We start from the raw sequence: 16,978 nt of genomic DNA on the forward strand, positions 1-16,978 counted from the left end.
TCTAATGAAATGAAGGTTAAAATGTAGTAATTTACCTGTTCATAGAGCCCTTGAAAATGTAATGTTTAATTCATCCTAATCCACTAGCAGTCATTTCAGAAGATTACAGGTTTGATCTATTCATATTTCATCCATATTCAAAGAAAAATCCATTTTGCAGTGAGAGGCGTAAATGTTTGACTTTGCGTCGGCCCCTGCTTCCAAGAGAGCCGGGATTAAAGAAGCGCTAACAGAATAAAGGGATTCGGGATGCACATTGCCTCAGGCAGATCGCTTCAGTTTCTAAAGAAGGAGAATATTTTCCTCTTTTTTGTGGACCAGACAGAAAGAGCTTCCTCGAAGACAGCGGTGCTGGCGACTGCTAGCTTCAAATAATCTCCAATAATATCACCCTGGAAGCCACAGCAGAAGATTTAGCATTTAGCCACCCCATTCACCCTGCTGCTGTTCTCAGGCTTTTGATTGGCTGGCCTGCGCAGCACACTGCAGTAGCTCTGGTCCTTTGGCTAAAGGGCACACAGACAAAGAGGCAGAGCCGATTATCCGAGTCTCATCCAGAGGCAGCACACAGCAGACGCCCATTGTAAGGCTCCAATGTGATGTTGGGGCCTTTTCACAGGATCCACAAAAGACTTGAGATTATTGAGATTTCACTGATAGTATTGCTTTTGTTACTGATAAAGATATTACAGGCAGGGTGAAATATCTGTGCAATCAACCTGCAAAACAAAGCAACTGTTTTGCTGTTACACTTTACTAGCCTTGATCAGGAGGGTCTGATAAGTGAAAAACAGACTTGATGTACATTCTCTGCAGGGAACTATTGTTTCCTCTTCACCTTTACTGCTTCATGAAACAGGAGGACTGGCCACTGGATGACAGGCTCAGCACTTGTTTGAGGTTAACGGAGAGGTCCTTCTTTCAAGTTGAGGTTAGCTGTTTATTCAGCTCCTTTAACATGCTTTACACTTAATTAATTAGATGTGCAGGAGCAACAACAAGAGGGAAATGTTACAATTAGCAATCTGAGAGAAAATCTTCAGGTATAAATACCTCGTATCCTACCTGATGAAGGTCTTCGAGACCAAAAACGGTGTAACCCCAATAAACCAGATGTACTGTAAGTGAAGACAGTGTGCAGGAGTCTTCTCTAATAAAATAAACAATAGAATGATATACTCAAACAAGAATTTTGCACAGTGAATTTCCAGGTTTAAAAATAAAATGTTTGTACAAATTGTATTCAGCGTCACCGATGTGTTGCAGCTTTGAAATTGGTGGTGTTTCATTGAAAAAACAAAACAAAACAAAAAAAAAGAAAAGAAATACAATAACAATAGCAATGCCTAGAGTGACTGAGATAACACGGTGTAGCAACAGCATCATGGCAAAGGGCCATGCTCTCCTTTCCTCACATAAAACGGAAATTATTTCAGCTGGTTTGATCTTCCTCTATTTACATAATATCAGTGTGGTTCAGCAGCACGGGTGGGCACTTATCATTGATACTGCATTGTGTATTATACTAATAATTAAAGGAAATAGCTGCCCGGTGAGCACGCTTCATTTGGCATGATTGAATGATTGGCACTTACCAAGCTAATATGGTTTGGGTGAGCACATAGACACAGCGAAGAGAGTAATGATGTCAGGGCCACGTCGCAGACTCTGCCCATGATAGAGTGACTCATTTCCTATTAGCGAGGCCTGATTCCACATGGCTTCTTTCTTGCATAACGCCACAGCCCACGTCTGTGCCGCCACGCCACTCCAACTGACACCTCTTAACTAAACACACCAAATGGAATAGACATAAACCCTCACTCCTCATCAGCATTCACCAGGAAACACGGGCATCACCCTGCCCTGCTTTTCATGTAGAACAACAAAGACACCATTTGTACGCAGCTAAAATGGTTGCTTAGGAAGAAATAGGATTTGCACATTGGAGCAAATCATGCTCTGGGAGATGTAATGGTGATTTGGTTATGAAAGGGTCTGCACTAGTTATTTTGCTTGGCTGCAGGCGATGTGGTTTGTCTCAGAATTTAAGGTGATTTTACTGAACTACATTAATACTTCAGTGTCTCTGTAGACAAAATGGCCCTGATCTTATTTCTATTTCATACAAGTGTAAAATTCAGGCTGCTCTGTAGAACGTGGTGAACGTGTAATAATGGGCTCCACTACTTATTTGAGGTTCTTGTACTTTGAGTATTTCTATTTCACGATACTTCATTATTTAAAAAAGAAATAAGCTTTTTAATCTAACTGTTCTGCATGATTTAGTTCTCTAGGTAGTTATGTTATTTTTTTCTCTTTCTGTCATTTAAAGCCTCTCTTTAAATCTAGATACAGGATTGTATGTAGGATTCATGAATAAAATGGACTACTATTATTATTATTACAATTATTATTATTATCATTATCATTAATTTAACATAATAATTTCCTCAGCTGACCAGACAGTGAAGCGGGGATAAGGGGGGGAAATTCAGATGTAACACAGCAAAACCTGTCATCCTTTGTTTCGAGCGTGAACTCTGGGACATTTAAGAGCAACTGGTTAAACAATCTTCATTACCCTGGACTGAACTGGACCTTAGACTGAATTGTGCAATGAAGCCACTGTGGCTGGGCCAGAAATGAGGATGACATGCTGTCTTCGTTTAATGTTTGTCAAGAGTCTGGCTGCTGCGTTTTGAGCCAATTGCAGTAGTGAAATTGCAGACTCACTTCAACGAGAAAATAGGGAGTTACAATAATCCAGACGAGAAGAGATAAAGGCATGACTGAGTTGAAAATCAAGACTGAACCAATTTCTTAGTTCAGGGCAAAACAGGAATATAGAACTGTCTCAAGAAAAATTACCAAAATTCTTCTAACGCTGGTCATATGGTCATCAGAAATCCATCATTTATTCTAACAAGCTGATGCATAAAAAATGTTTTTGTTTTTTGGGGTTTTTTTTTCAGGGGATTTATGTTTAATTTAGATAACTTTATATATGAATATAAAAGTATGGGTTTTAAAACTGAGGCATTGAAGCAGCAGCCAGAAGAGCTCACGCATGAGTCGAATTGGACAGCTGGTAATACAACTATACAGAACCTCTACAATCCAGTGAAAAATGAAATTCACAACCCAATAAAAGGCATTTTGAGGGATTCAGTGGCCCATCTGCCTCTGGTGAGGACCCACAGTGAGATGACACTTCTGTAGCACTGGTATGGGGTCTGGTGGTGTCAATTGCTTCCTACACAAGATGGATAAGAAAAAGTGCTCTGTAATATCAGTGGGTCCTACGCGGTAGAGGGATAAGTTGTTGCTCAGGATAGCAGGCTAGGCACAAAACTATAGAGTCAATGTAAACGGGATTTTCCCTCCACTCTGCTGCCCATGCCGCAGCAGCAGCAGCAGCAGCAGGACTACCCCAGATCAGCATTGTGCCGTGCTCTCAGAGGAGCTGCCCTGTTTCTACCTCTGAAAATAGCACAATAAGGAGACCTGATTGAAATAGTCTTGTATCACATCCTGCTATACCTCAGCCTTATGTGCCAGAAGGCGCAGAAAGCAGCGCCAGTGTTCGGAGCACAGCACAGGTTCAAATGATGGACAGTGCTGACAGGGGTAATGATGTGTAAATTACAAGCAGGTCGACACTGCAATGTTTTCCCTGGTGGTGAAAGAGCAAACTCATTTCATAAACACAATGATCGCTAAAATATTCATAACAAACAAGAAAATGGGGTCAGACTCCCTCCTCCTACCAGGCCATTACATTTCCTTTGTGTGTGTTAATTAAGTCAACAAATGACTTATAAGATCATAGTGCCACTGCATCGCCTATAGATTCAGTCTTCAGCATGTGCTCAGACAAATTAGAGGTTTTGTACAACAAAGACAGGAATTATGATAGTATGCAGTGAAGACAATTTGTATGGAGGCAGATAGAGCGCAGGGAGCGGTGATAAATTGCTCTAATAAAATACAACAAAAGCCAATGAGAGAGATCAGACGAGGGAAGAAGACTTACAGCTCGGAGAGTTGGAGGTGCTGGAAAAGCTGCCATGACAGGGTGGTGAGAGGATTCTTTGACAAGTTTCTGCAGAGGAAAAAAAGAAACAAAGAGAAAGTTAAATATAATGATTGTACGTCTGTGTACCATTTTTTCACTTTTAGTTTTGATGTATGGTTTTAGAGACACAATTACCAAATCTTTCTTTGGGGGTCATTCTGATGGCTTTTCTTTTCTCTTCCCTTTGAGGTGAAATTAATTTTTCAGTCTCTTTAGGTTTTGTTTTGTTTTATCTACACTATTGTGAAGTAGTTCAATGAGTTAAGTAAATTTTAATAAAACAAAAAAGAACATGAATAGCCAACTAGATATGCAGGCAAGGCAAAGTGCTATTGACGTGGACAGGGACACAGGCCTGTGTGTGTGAAGCTTCAGGGCTCAGCCAACTCGATAAAAGAAAGTTGATCGCCAAATAATTCAGTTGACTTAAGGAACCCCTGCAGCTCAGGAAGCCACCAAATTCAATAGCAAATATCCAGAGACTTACAAGTGATTTGACCAGAACCTTTAATCAGTTTAAACATGAACAACAGGCATCTGTCTATACAGTTATTAAGAAATACAGCATCTCTGTTGAGGGCATTAACACAGCAGTTTGTCATAAAGTGTGCTATCAAATCCAATTATCAGCCTCTGCTCCATCGATGTGCGGCATTACATCATGAGAGGGAAATGAACAAGCGGCATTCAATCTGATCTGATGTTTTCTTTGATGTGAACAGTTGCTTAATGACTCACACACTTCTCATGTTATTGTCTGTTTGAACACAACACAGCTCACAGTGTGTTTGCAGCCAGCGACAGAGGATTTGCCATAATGTATGTACAGAAGAAAAAGACTGAATTTTAATAAAGACACATGGATCAATAGAAATATCACAGGGTACACACATATTCACATATATGCACACACAAATACTTCATAGTAGGTTAATCTGTATGGGAGACCTAATAGATACTCCTGTAACCAGAAGTGTCGCTATGGCAACAGGGAGCTATGAATGTTGCAGGACTTTCTATCACTCATGCTCACGTACAATCACACATACACACACTCGCGCACCATGTGTGAACTCACACGCACATGCACACCCACACACACACAGCTAGAAGCCACAGTTTTACAACATTTGCATCGAGTCACTCACACTGTGGTTAAATACCATCACCTTGAAATGTGTACTAGCGTGAATGCGCTGCTCTGAATACAGGGAATGTGTGTGAGAATTATGTAAAGATGCTGCATGAAATTTCCCCTCCCAGTGAAAAGCTGTGGTCCCACAGGGCCCGTATTATACACTGAAAGAATGCATTACAGGGAGAGAGAGGGAGAGGGAGCGAAAAGGTGGGCGAGCAAACAGCAGCTCATTAGGTGATGTAGAGCAGGTCTGCTCAACATTTACGTCAAATCACACAACCCCGAAAATAGAGACACAGATCACACGAAGCACAGATCTCCAAATAGACACACGTCAAACGATAGGACCCTAAAATAGACAAACGTTAAGACCAAAGATCTCCAAATACACATACGTTAGATCACACAACTCCGAAAAGATGCACAGAGATGTCAGACATTCAAATAGACATGAATTACTGTAATGAAGAAAAAGTGACTTGACTAACCTTTTTTACTTAGGAGCACAGTAGAGTGCAAGCAGAAATTTTAGGGGTGCACACCGTAATTTGACTTGCAAAGCAAATATTCACATTTCGCCTGGTTACTGTTACTGATAAATACTTTGATGATGATCCTCATGATCCTCTAAATCAGGATTTGCCTCTGGTACACCAGGGAGAAAGTATGCATCCATTGTTGTCTCAGCCAACGTATTGGTTGCACATTTGCAAGTAGGTGAAAAATTTGCTTGCGCTGTCTCAGATTTTAGGGGCAAAATGCCCCGATTTAGGGGGCATTTTAGATTTCAGTACAAAAACACCATATTTCCCAATTCATTGAGTGCCACGCTCCTTTCCAAAGTTTTAGTCAAGTGTACGGCAATTTGGACCATTTTTGGCGATTTTTGTAGAGCCACGGTGTATTCTATATTATTGCCACCAACACATACTGTGGCTCATTTGACAGGTGAAACTTTATGCTTCAAATGGCCACAAACTGTTTGTTTCTACGTGCCTCTGTCCCTGAGAAAAGTCAAGCTAAACATGGCTGGGTTTCACCAAAATCCCTCCTTTTTTTCTAGAAAAGGAGATAGAGCGTCTTTTATGAAAGGTGCTCTGTTTGTGCCTGTCGCTCTCCTGACACTCGCATTTCTGGATCAAAGGGCTCGTGTAAGATAAATATATACAACAAATGTTCTATTCACAAAACCACCATCGGGGGCGGGGGGGGGCGCCACTAAACAACAATAACACAGACGCACCGTGCCGTGTCACAGCCTCTCGCCGCGGAATGTGATGGTCTGTCGGCCACAGCAGGTAGGGAACACCGGCCCCACCGGTGGTCGTGGTCCGTCTGTGGTACGGGTCGGTGATGCCGGTCTGCTTTGACCGAGGGATCATCACATTTTACCGCGGGAGGACCTTGGGGAGGACACGGTGTTGCTCGAGATGAAGACCGGGTGGGACTGTCGGCTGAGAGCTTCCTGTTTCGGCTCCGAGCTGCTGGAGCCTCGCGGGTGAGAGCGGCGCAGCTGCGCTGCATCCACATGCAGAACTCCGTTTGCAAAAGCCGAGTTATGATAAAAACTTTCAGATCATGAGTTTTTGATCGTCATCTATTTCAGTTCTACTCGTCGTAGACGAGAAATCTCGTTTTTGGCACTCAATGAGTTAAAGGTGTACAGAAAAGAAAATTGAATTTGAGCCCACTCTGGATCATAAAATGAATGTTATAACTCATATTTCAGATGATGTAGGCCAAACTTTGTGCAAAATTCTATTTTTGAGTAAATCCAGGATGAAAGTGTGCATTTTTTTTTCTCGCATTGGATAATGCAGGCGCACGGATTATACGTCAGCCTGCACACGATTCACCAGCCACTGATATTGGATCCGTCATCCGTCATTCAAACGTCTGAGACACGCACACACACACGGAGCTCGGTCTCGCCCCAAGCTTTGAATATCCCGCCCGCTCGATAACGACCAATCAAATTCGTTTTCCTTACTCGGGTAAACTCGTGTTGCAGCTCGTAACAACTCGGCGCGACAAACAGGACAAACGGCTATTTCTGTACACCTTTAATTGTACAGAGGTCCTCAGAAATGATGGAATAATTTATGTTGAGGGAATCACAAAAATTAAATGCTGAAGCTCTTATGGACCCCTGGACCCACCATGGAGACTTTGCAGAGCTGCCTTCAGGGTCCCTGAACTATGGACCAATAGCAAGGGCCCAAACAGCAGTTTATAGGCATAGATCTACTGTCATTTTGTTGTGTTTTGCATGTTCAAACCATATGTATATCATACAAAATATGTGTTTAATATATCATAAGAAAAAAAAAAGAAAAAGAGAAACGTAATACTCTTTATTCACTATGTTTGTTGTGTGTTTGCTACCCAGTCACCTACAAACTACACTCAACAGTAGGAAGACAACAACAGAGAACACTAATAATGTTAGGGAGGAGAGGAGAGGAGAGGAGAGGAGAGGAGAGGAGAGGAGAGGAGAGGAGAGGAGAGGAGAGGAGAGGAGGAGGAGAGGAGTGTTTTCCAAGCACAGAGTGAGACCTCCTTCACGTCTCTGGCAGGAAGTGTTCTGTTTTCAAAGGTCATCCTTTGCATCTCGACAAGAAATGTCAGCTAAAATTGGATTTTGGTGGGAGGGGAAGGGAGGAGGTGGTAAATGAATTAATTAATAAATAAATAAATAAACAAATCAACAAATAAGCCATCAAAGCTGACGGGATGCCAAAAGACAGGAGGTGAGGAGGGGGGCTCAATGATTATTAAATTAAAAAATTAGCAGAGTAGAAAATTAATCTATTTATAAGCTAGGCAGCTCAGTTTCGAGAACTGGAAGGACATACTGTATACTGCCACATGAGAAGCAAGCACACACACACACACACACAGATGTATACAGTCAGACCTCCTATACTTTGACTAAACTGTAAAATGGAAACAGCCTCAGCATCCTCACCAGCCACAAATCTCTGCTCCTCAGACGACACTCATTTGAATATAGAATTATAATTATGTGATTCACATGAAATTTTCATCAGGTTCGTTTTTTAAAAAAAAGCTTTACAGCGACGGATGTATCTAGGGTGTTAATATTGATGACAGCACTGGCTCCCAAGCCAGAGGGCGACGAAGTGGATGCTAAACTCAACCTGGGTATTTGCTCCTCTGCAGAGGAGGTGCAACTCCTCCTCCCTCCTTCTTTAATAATTCTGTTTGGCACAGATGCCATTGGGAGGGCTCGGCTACTCAAGAGGGTTGGTTAATTAGTGCAGCATCTACTGTCTGAGTGTGGGGGAGCTATGCACATTGACATTCAGGACCACGCAGAGGAGAACCAGACAGCCACTGAGCGAGATGTCACAACCGATCAGCGGCTTGGCCGTTGTGCAATCTAGCCGTCATCTGTCAGGCTACGTGGGAGCCACAAATTAATTACTTATTTTATTGTGTTCATTTTTGCTGCATTGTGTTATTTGTAAACAGATTTTTGTTTCCTTGAAATGTCTCGGAGCCCTTTATTATGAGTAACGTCAATGACTGTGAGCTGCAAAAACAGACCTCTCGAAAACGGAATGTCTAACTTTAAAATATCAGAGACGTCAATCTTAAAAGAAAGTTGTTTTTTTCCTCAGTCCTGCAAAGCTGACATTTCAGAGGAGGGAGGTTTTTCCTGCACAGCAGCCATTTGCAGTTTATGAAATAATGTTGCATTACGAATTTAAGGGTAAAAGTAATTGGAACAGGAAGCCAGCAATACAACTAAGAGAGTAATACTGAAGGCTACATAAAATGTAATCAAATGTAATGAAAATGTAAAATGCATAAAATGCAAAACTGTATAATGAAAATACTGCAACTTCATTCTGCTTCTCTCTATCACTGACTGTGGCAACACAGCCTGCAGTCAAGGTCTCATTCAAGCTCATGTTCATCCCAACACCAAGGAAAACATCCTCTCCATGAAGCCTGAGTGCATGTCAGTATGCAGTTCCAAAGATAAAATGTGCCATGCCAGGTATTATTGTGCAGGTTCTGTATTTATTATGTTGATGCAGTGCCTAAAACATCAAAGCCATAACCCCTTATCACCAAAGGTATTCCCAAAATAAATTGTTCCCCCTCATTTGCCAAGGTTGAACTTCCTATAACCCCAACAACTGTCCTTTAGCTGGAAGGTGGCAAATAAAAAGTAAACTGCACAGTGAAGAATTAAGGTTTAAGCTGCTAATGATGTCTGCATGTGCATGAGTCTACGCCACTGCAGCCTTCTGCATGCTCACGATGTATTTCATGCTTTTTATCCCGACCAGTGTAACTATGCACTGGAAAATCCATCGGTCCATCCCCCTCCTACAGCTGAAGCTGCATGCATCCTGCCTGAATGCACACAGTGATAAGAGTACTGAATGTATATGGATATGCATGCACAGCCAGACCACCAATGCCTCTGTCACAGGCTGAAAATGTATATTTCAAATAACCCAGGCCTCTTAAACCACAGTCGGACAGAATTTATTTCTCCAGGAGTGGTGATTTTAACATTACCTGCACTGGTCAGAGATTTTAATCACATCCAGAGCATGTACGAGTAAATTTTCCCTCCCCCCACAGTGATAATTACAGCCCCAGGTCCTCCTGTAATTTAGATTCTCTCTAGCACTTTTTTTTTGTTTCTGGCCTATATTTATTTACACTCTGTCACCGTTAAAAGTATACTGAATTAGCTATGAGCTTTTTTCATTCTCACTGGACATTGAAGATAATAATAATATTATCTTCGATGTCATATATCTCTTGTGCTTCCTTGGCCTTCTCTTTGAGCACTATCCTGTGGAATGTCCATGTTTATGTGATTGAGATGTGATTGAGATGGTTGAAATGTCATCTGGAATGATGAGTCAATCATAGAGGAGCACAGACAATACTTTATTTCCTACCTCCCATATTTTGTTAATCACATTTGAATAGTTCATCTTCTTAATGATTTGGTGTTATCATCTGGGGTGAATGAACTTTCACAGTGGACCTTAATTTAAATTGGGTTGTAAATAACCACCATCTGAAGAGGCAGTACTCCTCCGAATCCATACCGTTTAATACATACCACATAAACTGTAAAATTGACCTCATCTAATCTCAACATCTTGTCAGCTTTACATCTCAACATCCACACTCCTGCATCGCTTCAGAGCTGCTGACAAAGGGATCTATTTTCAGGACTTCCTCCACAAAAACAAGTCAGTCCAGCACTGAACCAACCCTGATGTCTGGTTTTAATGCTCACCTTCCACTCTGACCTTACACACACTCCAGATAATAAGCCATATAACAAGCTGTAATGTTGCACAACTGTAACAAAGTTTTACCCCACTGTGGCTCACGCATCGCTCTCTAACACCACAAAACTGTTGCCAAAAAAGTTGTCATTAACCAACTGCTCACCAGCACAACAGCAGAGTAGCAGAGCTGGTGTAAACAAAAAAAAAACTTAACAGAGCAAACAGGGAAATTAATTTACGTATTCAGCGGCTGACCAGAAATTACAAAGAACAAACTTCAGTCCTGATTTAGAGGATCATGAGGATCATCATCAAAGTATTTATTAGTGACAAGGCGAAATGTGAATTTTTGAATTGCAAGTCAAATTATGCCAAATACTGATCTACTGCTTCAGTATGAGGGCAACTGTATTTGCTAACATGTGTTGGTTGCAGCTTGTTGCGCTGCCTCCAAGTGGCATAAAAACAGAAACCAAAGGAAAAGAGGAGGGGTTGCTGTTGGTGAAAATCACTTGACCTTGACCAGATACATTTAGTTTAAACTGCTGTTTATCTTTAATCCCATTGACTTAATAAATTTTGTTTTCAATGATTATTTCACCATTTTGTGTAAATTACATTATGCTTGTACATAATCACTCCAGTGGGATTTTCTAAAACACTTAAAAATTTCAAATGTATGTATTCATATAGTGCTTTAATAGTTGACTTCTAATGTACAGTCAGTGCACTTTGAAATTGTAATTCTGTTATAATTATCATAAACAATGGCATGGATGTGATGGAAAATTCTCCTCAGGTTTCACCAAATCATGTTTTTCCTTACAGGAGAGGAGTTTCTTCAACTTCTCACTTGTCATGTGTCATTAAACATTAAGTGTGTGTGTGTGTGCTTTATAGAAATCCTGATGAGCTTGGTTCAGCCTTACTTGAAAATGGTTCATTATAAGGAGCTCGAGCGACTCAGTGGCTGTCTCATTTGTTTACTGTAATTACCTAAAATGTCACAGAATCAATGAGCTGATGATCTATTAATGACAGAAACTGAGCAATAATTAAAAATAGAATAATTTGCCAATGAAATGTGTCTCTTCACATATCCAAGCATAGTTGTGTAATCAGTACTGTCCCTACACAAGAAGCAAGTACATTGTAAGCCATAGAGCAGATCCTCAACAGAAGATTTCATTTTTGAGGCTAGTTCATAGGTGGAAAACAATCACCTGACAGAGTTGGAAAACCATCAGTTGGTGGCTGTCGTCTTAAGGTTTGCTCGCCCTTTGGGGAAGCTCATAAATTTAGGAGGCAGTATGAACAGTTTTAAATATCCCCAAAACATCAAGTCACAATCCAGCATGAAGACAACCTGTAAATCATTTCTGACAAAGAGTCAAATACACTATGGGATGTGCTGAGGGACGTGCTTTAGTGAGACAGTGCTTGTATAGTATTATTGGTAAAAGCATAGGGATGAATGTGCTTAAAAACTCCCTCCTTAGGCAGTTCAATCACTGCAGTTGCTTAAATTGTGTTGGAGGTACCGTATGGAATTCATTTAATCAAAACAGCCAAGGAGAAACTTCAAACAGCCACCACTTCATTATAATAGAGAATATTATTCTGCCTAAATCTGCATCACGCATAGGTAAGGTTGGCTCTGGGGAAGAGGGATAAAAATAGTCGATTCTTTAATCTCAGAGAAATCCTGCAGTTGTGGTATGTGTGTGCATGTGTCGTCCTAATCTCACAGCAGAATTCCTCTCATCTGCTTTTAAACCTGTTTATTCTTCCACATCCAACGAGGTTAAATAACATGGAACTGGAAGCACTATCAAAGTACCCTTGAGCAAGCTACATACCCCTCGGCTGTTTTAATGAGACCAACTGCTTGTCAAAAGCATTACAGCAGCTACTGTACAGCATTAGCAGTGTGGCTGTGCTGTGGTGAGTGCTGGGCAGCTTCTTCAGGTCATGTTCACTACATTGTGTGAAGTAGAGTGTTGCAAAAAACACACATGGAGCTCAGAGGGGCAATACTGGTGTTTAGGTGTGTTCAGACAGAGAGCAATCATCTCTGTATAGTTTATGACTCATCTCTGCTTCAGTTTGCACACCAGCAGCTCAATGACGCTGTACTTCAGTGTTTTCTGCTGAAAGCTAACATTCAGCAGAATGTATTTACATGCTAATTAATAGGAGATTATAGTTATATGTTAATCGTCATTTTGGGTGTGAGCGTTCAAGCATTTGCTAATTAGCACCAGACATGATGTACAGCTGAGGCTTATGGATTTTTCTTGACTTACATCTAGATTGGACAAATTGAAACTGCAGCTTGATGATGGTGTTAGACGAAAATTTGGGGAAGCCATTACAATTTGTTCTGTGGTTAACATCTGCACGCTACTTTGTCATTTTAGGATTCTGTGAGATGTCTGTCTCGGATTTCATGGCAGACCGTCCAAAAGCTGCTGACACGTCCCACTAGGCTTTATAAATGTCAACCTCTTGGTGGCAGTGGCTGAAAAATTGAGGGACAGCCAATTCAGTAGGCTTCATCCTCTTGAGACCAGATCAGTATCTTTACATGATTACGTGCCAATCAATGATGAAGTGTCTGAGAGCCTAAAAAGGCAGACTGACTGCCGCAGCATGTAGCATGACATTAAATGCACCCAAAGACCTTGATACAAATTAATTCCTTCATTTAAAAACTGATGAACTACCCATTCATTGCTACCTGAATCATTTAGTATTGCGGTGGAGACGACTTTATCTTCAGCCCACTTACTGTTGTGTAAACAAAGGCTCTATGGCGACTCATAACATTATCGACAACCTGTAATATCTGTTACTGTCATTCCAGCAAAAGCTGCGGATGACGATGAATGATTGCTTTGAATAAGGGCTTAATACTGGCTTTTCAGTATCTTTTCATCCGGCTATCAGTATAATAACACCAACGAAATTAGTCTCTGTATAGCTGCATTGTTTGATTGATTTTAATCACTGAAGAGCATTTTTGTGTGGTTTCAGCATTAGCTGATAGGAAAGAGGAGAGAGATGAATGAAAAAGATGACACAAAAGAGGGCTGTGAGCCAGTTTGAAAGGCATGACACCTTATACCCCAGCTCACTGAGCCATTAAGTCAGGTTAGTACTATTATGGTAAAGACATTAGTAACTGGAATACAGCCCTGCAATATCATTTGAGATTTCAGTTTGTCAGTGTAATTAATGCAAGACAATATTGTGCACAGTCATCTGTCTACACCGCTGATTGCAAGGGAGAGATGTGAGTCAATGTTCCAAGACACAAGAGAACGAAGCCTTTAAGCCATGATTCTGATTATTTTCCCAGATAGGGATGGAGATGTTAATATAGACTGAGTAATGTAATGGAAGTTGTCATCAATCTAATGAGACAAGCACAGACAGAACTGCCACTGGGCTGACAGTATTGCCACAGGCAGACTCGAACCTTTTAGCCATAATTCTGATTGTGTTTGTTAATTATGGAGATGAAATATGCAGTGAGCCTTAGAACTGCATTGCAAAGAGCGACTTTGTTGGAGAAGACAACAGCGAGGAGAGGAGAGAAGCAGTAGGGTCAGTGGACCGGTGGCTCATATCATCGTAGTTCCCAGGGACAAAAGTTTGCTGCTTGTTCAGCTGAAGGTACACACTGCCAACCTGTTCTGGCCTGCTGCTTTATGAAATGCCTCTTGTTGAAATCGATAAAATGTTAGACTTGATTAAAACACCAATAAAGACACCTGGGAGTATTTCTCTTCCAGACACTGCAAGAAACATGTCAGCCGCTCCTCCAGCCGTATTTCTCAGAGTGCTTTTCCAGCTGACAAGCAACTCAGGGTTAAAATTATGGGCAGGACTGTGGTGGGTCTGACCCCTCCCCTCACCCACCCCAAAAAAGGCAAACACAACAGTTTGGGGAGGTTAAAACGTATCATATACTTCCCATTACCCATAAACCCCATTTCTTAACCTTGATGTTAGCTTATTGTCTGCCTGCCTTTTTGACAGCTCTAGTTAAACAGGTAGGTACTTTAAGGACACTTGAGTTTACTCAACCAAGCTTTAACCGCACACCTGCACTGTACTGGGTTCCCTCTCGCCCTGGAGATAAAGTTGAGTCTGTCAGTCGTCATTAAATTAATCACACTCTGATGCAGCTCAACAAAGCACGATGACGGTGTAAAAAATTCTGTTTGAATTTGCTTCTTATATTCTATAATAGAAAATTACCATCAGTCAGAGGTAATAATGAACCTTCAGACTCTGACATGGTAATTTTGGTTCTTGGTCAGGCAGTCTCGGTTTTCCATTTCTGAGGGAAAAAATAAAGACATGAAGGGAAGTCAAGGGGAAGGAATTGAAGATGACTGTGTGTCTTTGGCGCCTTTCCCCAAAAACAGGACTCCATAAATCCCACGCTGTGAGCCTGACCAGCTGAGTGGTTTTTAGTCATAATCCAGAGGTTACAGAGAAGTGATCAAGGCATTCATATGAGACAGACCTGCATCCGAATCCACTACAGCCTGCAGCAGGCAGCCAGACCAGAGTGCAACACTGGGCTTCTGCTGTGCCCATTTGTTCTTCCTCTGTCCCAAGGACTGGATTAAACATTGTTTCAGTCAATTAAAACATTTCTACTAAGCCACAGGCCAAGGTCTAGTTTCTGTTTCTGCCACAATGAATGTTCCCCCCACCAATAACAGAGACAAAAGCCATGGGAGCTGCAAGAAAATGAACACAACTCTTCAGAGCACTGAAGGCTTGTGCAATCAAAGCTCCTATCATCTAGATGTGGCAGGGGAATCCTGTGCCACTGCCAGAAGCTACAGGGGGAACTATCATATAGAAATCCCACTTTTTACTGCAGACTTGGTGATGTCCTAATACACTTCCCTGAGAGAAATGGCTTAGAAAAATCTAATTTTCTTCACTTTTGCCTTAAAGCAGATATCAGTGGAATGTTTTTGTTAATATAAGTCCTAAATAGTCCTATTTTCCGTCAGCAATCACTTACATGAAGTATTTCAGCCTAAACACGAGTCTCTCCGTCACTCTGCTCTGCTGTAACCCGAGGAGAAAATTTTCCTTGTGGGATACAAGTGTTATCCAATGAGGAGAGAGAACGGCATGAAGGGCTGTGTGTGCAGCCAAGGGATGCGCGTGAATGTGGTGACGTAGCACGAGGACCAATTGATGCCTGACAAGGGCGGGGGCTGCTAACTCATGGTGCGTTCAAAGAAACTCGTACTTTGTGTTTTTCCTTCCTGTGAAGTCATACCAGTTCGATCTGGTACGAGTTCACGGGTCGGAAGTTACGAGTGGCCGTTATAGGGAACTTTCACACAGGATGGTAAAAACACGAGCTACGGGTTACCTGGAACGCTACCAAGTCGTAGTTGTGACTTGAAGCTGTAACTTACGGTTTCAAAAGCCTGCCTTGAACGCAGCATTAGCCGAAACGGCCGTGAAGCTGATATCTGCTTTAAGGGTTACTGGTAGCGCTGTGGAAATTGTGTCTGTTCCACCTTCTAAACACAATTTATAGTTTGTAAACATAAACATCAAACTTAAACAACAAATATAAAATTACTTCAGGAAGAAAATTACTCCTGTCAATCATAACTGTATTAATGTGAAAGTATTTAATTATGGTTGAGCCTGTTTTAAGTCATATTTCAATCTACAAGATCGCATCATATTTTACACATTGACTTTGTGATTTTTTTGTAAAAACTGAGTCCACAAAATAACACGTAACTGGGGCTGTCAAATAACTGTGGTGGAGTTGAGACATAAATGGAAGAAAATGGACTCACTTAGTTTCCATCACTGCTGTGTACCATCCTGAAGTACAACTTTTCTACATGTTTTTCTTCTGTAGCAGTGAGCGTACTCCACATCTCCACAAATAACAGCCAGACACTAATAACCTGCAGCAGGTTACAAATTATCCACTTTTCCGGAGTCTGTCACGATGAAAAATGTTCCATCTTTTGTAAATGGGACATCAAAGCCAGTGAGGATTGCTTTTCATTTCATGATTTGTTTACATTATCAATACACTAACAGCAACTTTATCTCTGGTAATTTTAATGCACTACATAAAGATGAATGCATGCATCAACCGCTGCAGCCTGCGTTTGGTCGCCTCTATCAGGAATGTAATGCCAGTGCCACAAAAGCATAACTCATTGCCAATATAATATACTGCCAGCACTCTGTAGTAATGGAGAAGCTTTCATTAATTTCAAAGGAAAGCTGCGTTCTGTGGCTGTAGAGTAGCATAGCCTCTCCCTGTGTATCTCAAGACACTGTGAGAGCATTGGTTACTGTGGTAACCAAGAGACCAACTGCAGCGAATAGTGAAACATTAAATTTGTTTATGTAGTTCTAAGTGGATGAACACCAACGCTGCGTGAGAGAAACAAATATCCA

General features: G+C 41.3%; 1 protein-coding gene across 1 annotated transcript in view; it reads right to left on the reverse strand.

Annotated features, from left to right (window-relative positions):
* The window catches only part of ntrk3b (neurotrophic tyrosine kinase, receptor, type 3b), a gene marked incomplete at both ends in the record, with an annotated part of 175,015 nt that overhangs the window by 102,362 nt on the left and 55,675 nt on the right, over positions 1 to 16,978 (reverse strand). The window contains one exon of the mRNA XM_083969282.1: positions 4,037 to 4,105. Within this exon, the coding sequence (XP_083825408.1) occupies positions 4,037 to 4,105 (69 nt within the window). The remainder of the gene's footprint in view (positions 1 to 4,036; positions 4,106 to 16,978) is intronic.

This window comes from Trachurus trachurus (assembly GCF_905171665.1).
Source record: "Trachurus trachurus genome assembly, chromosome: 3".
Lineage (NCBI taxonomy): Eukaryota > Metazoa > Chordata > Actinopteri > Carangiformes > Carangidae > Trachurus > Trachurus trachurus.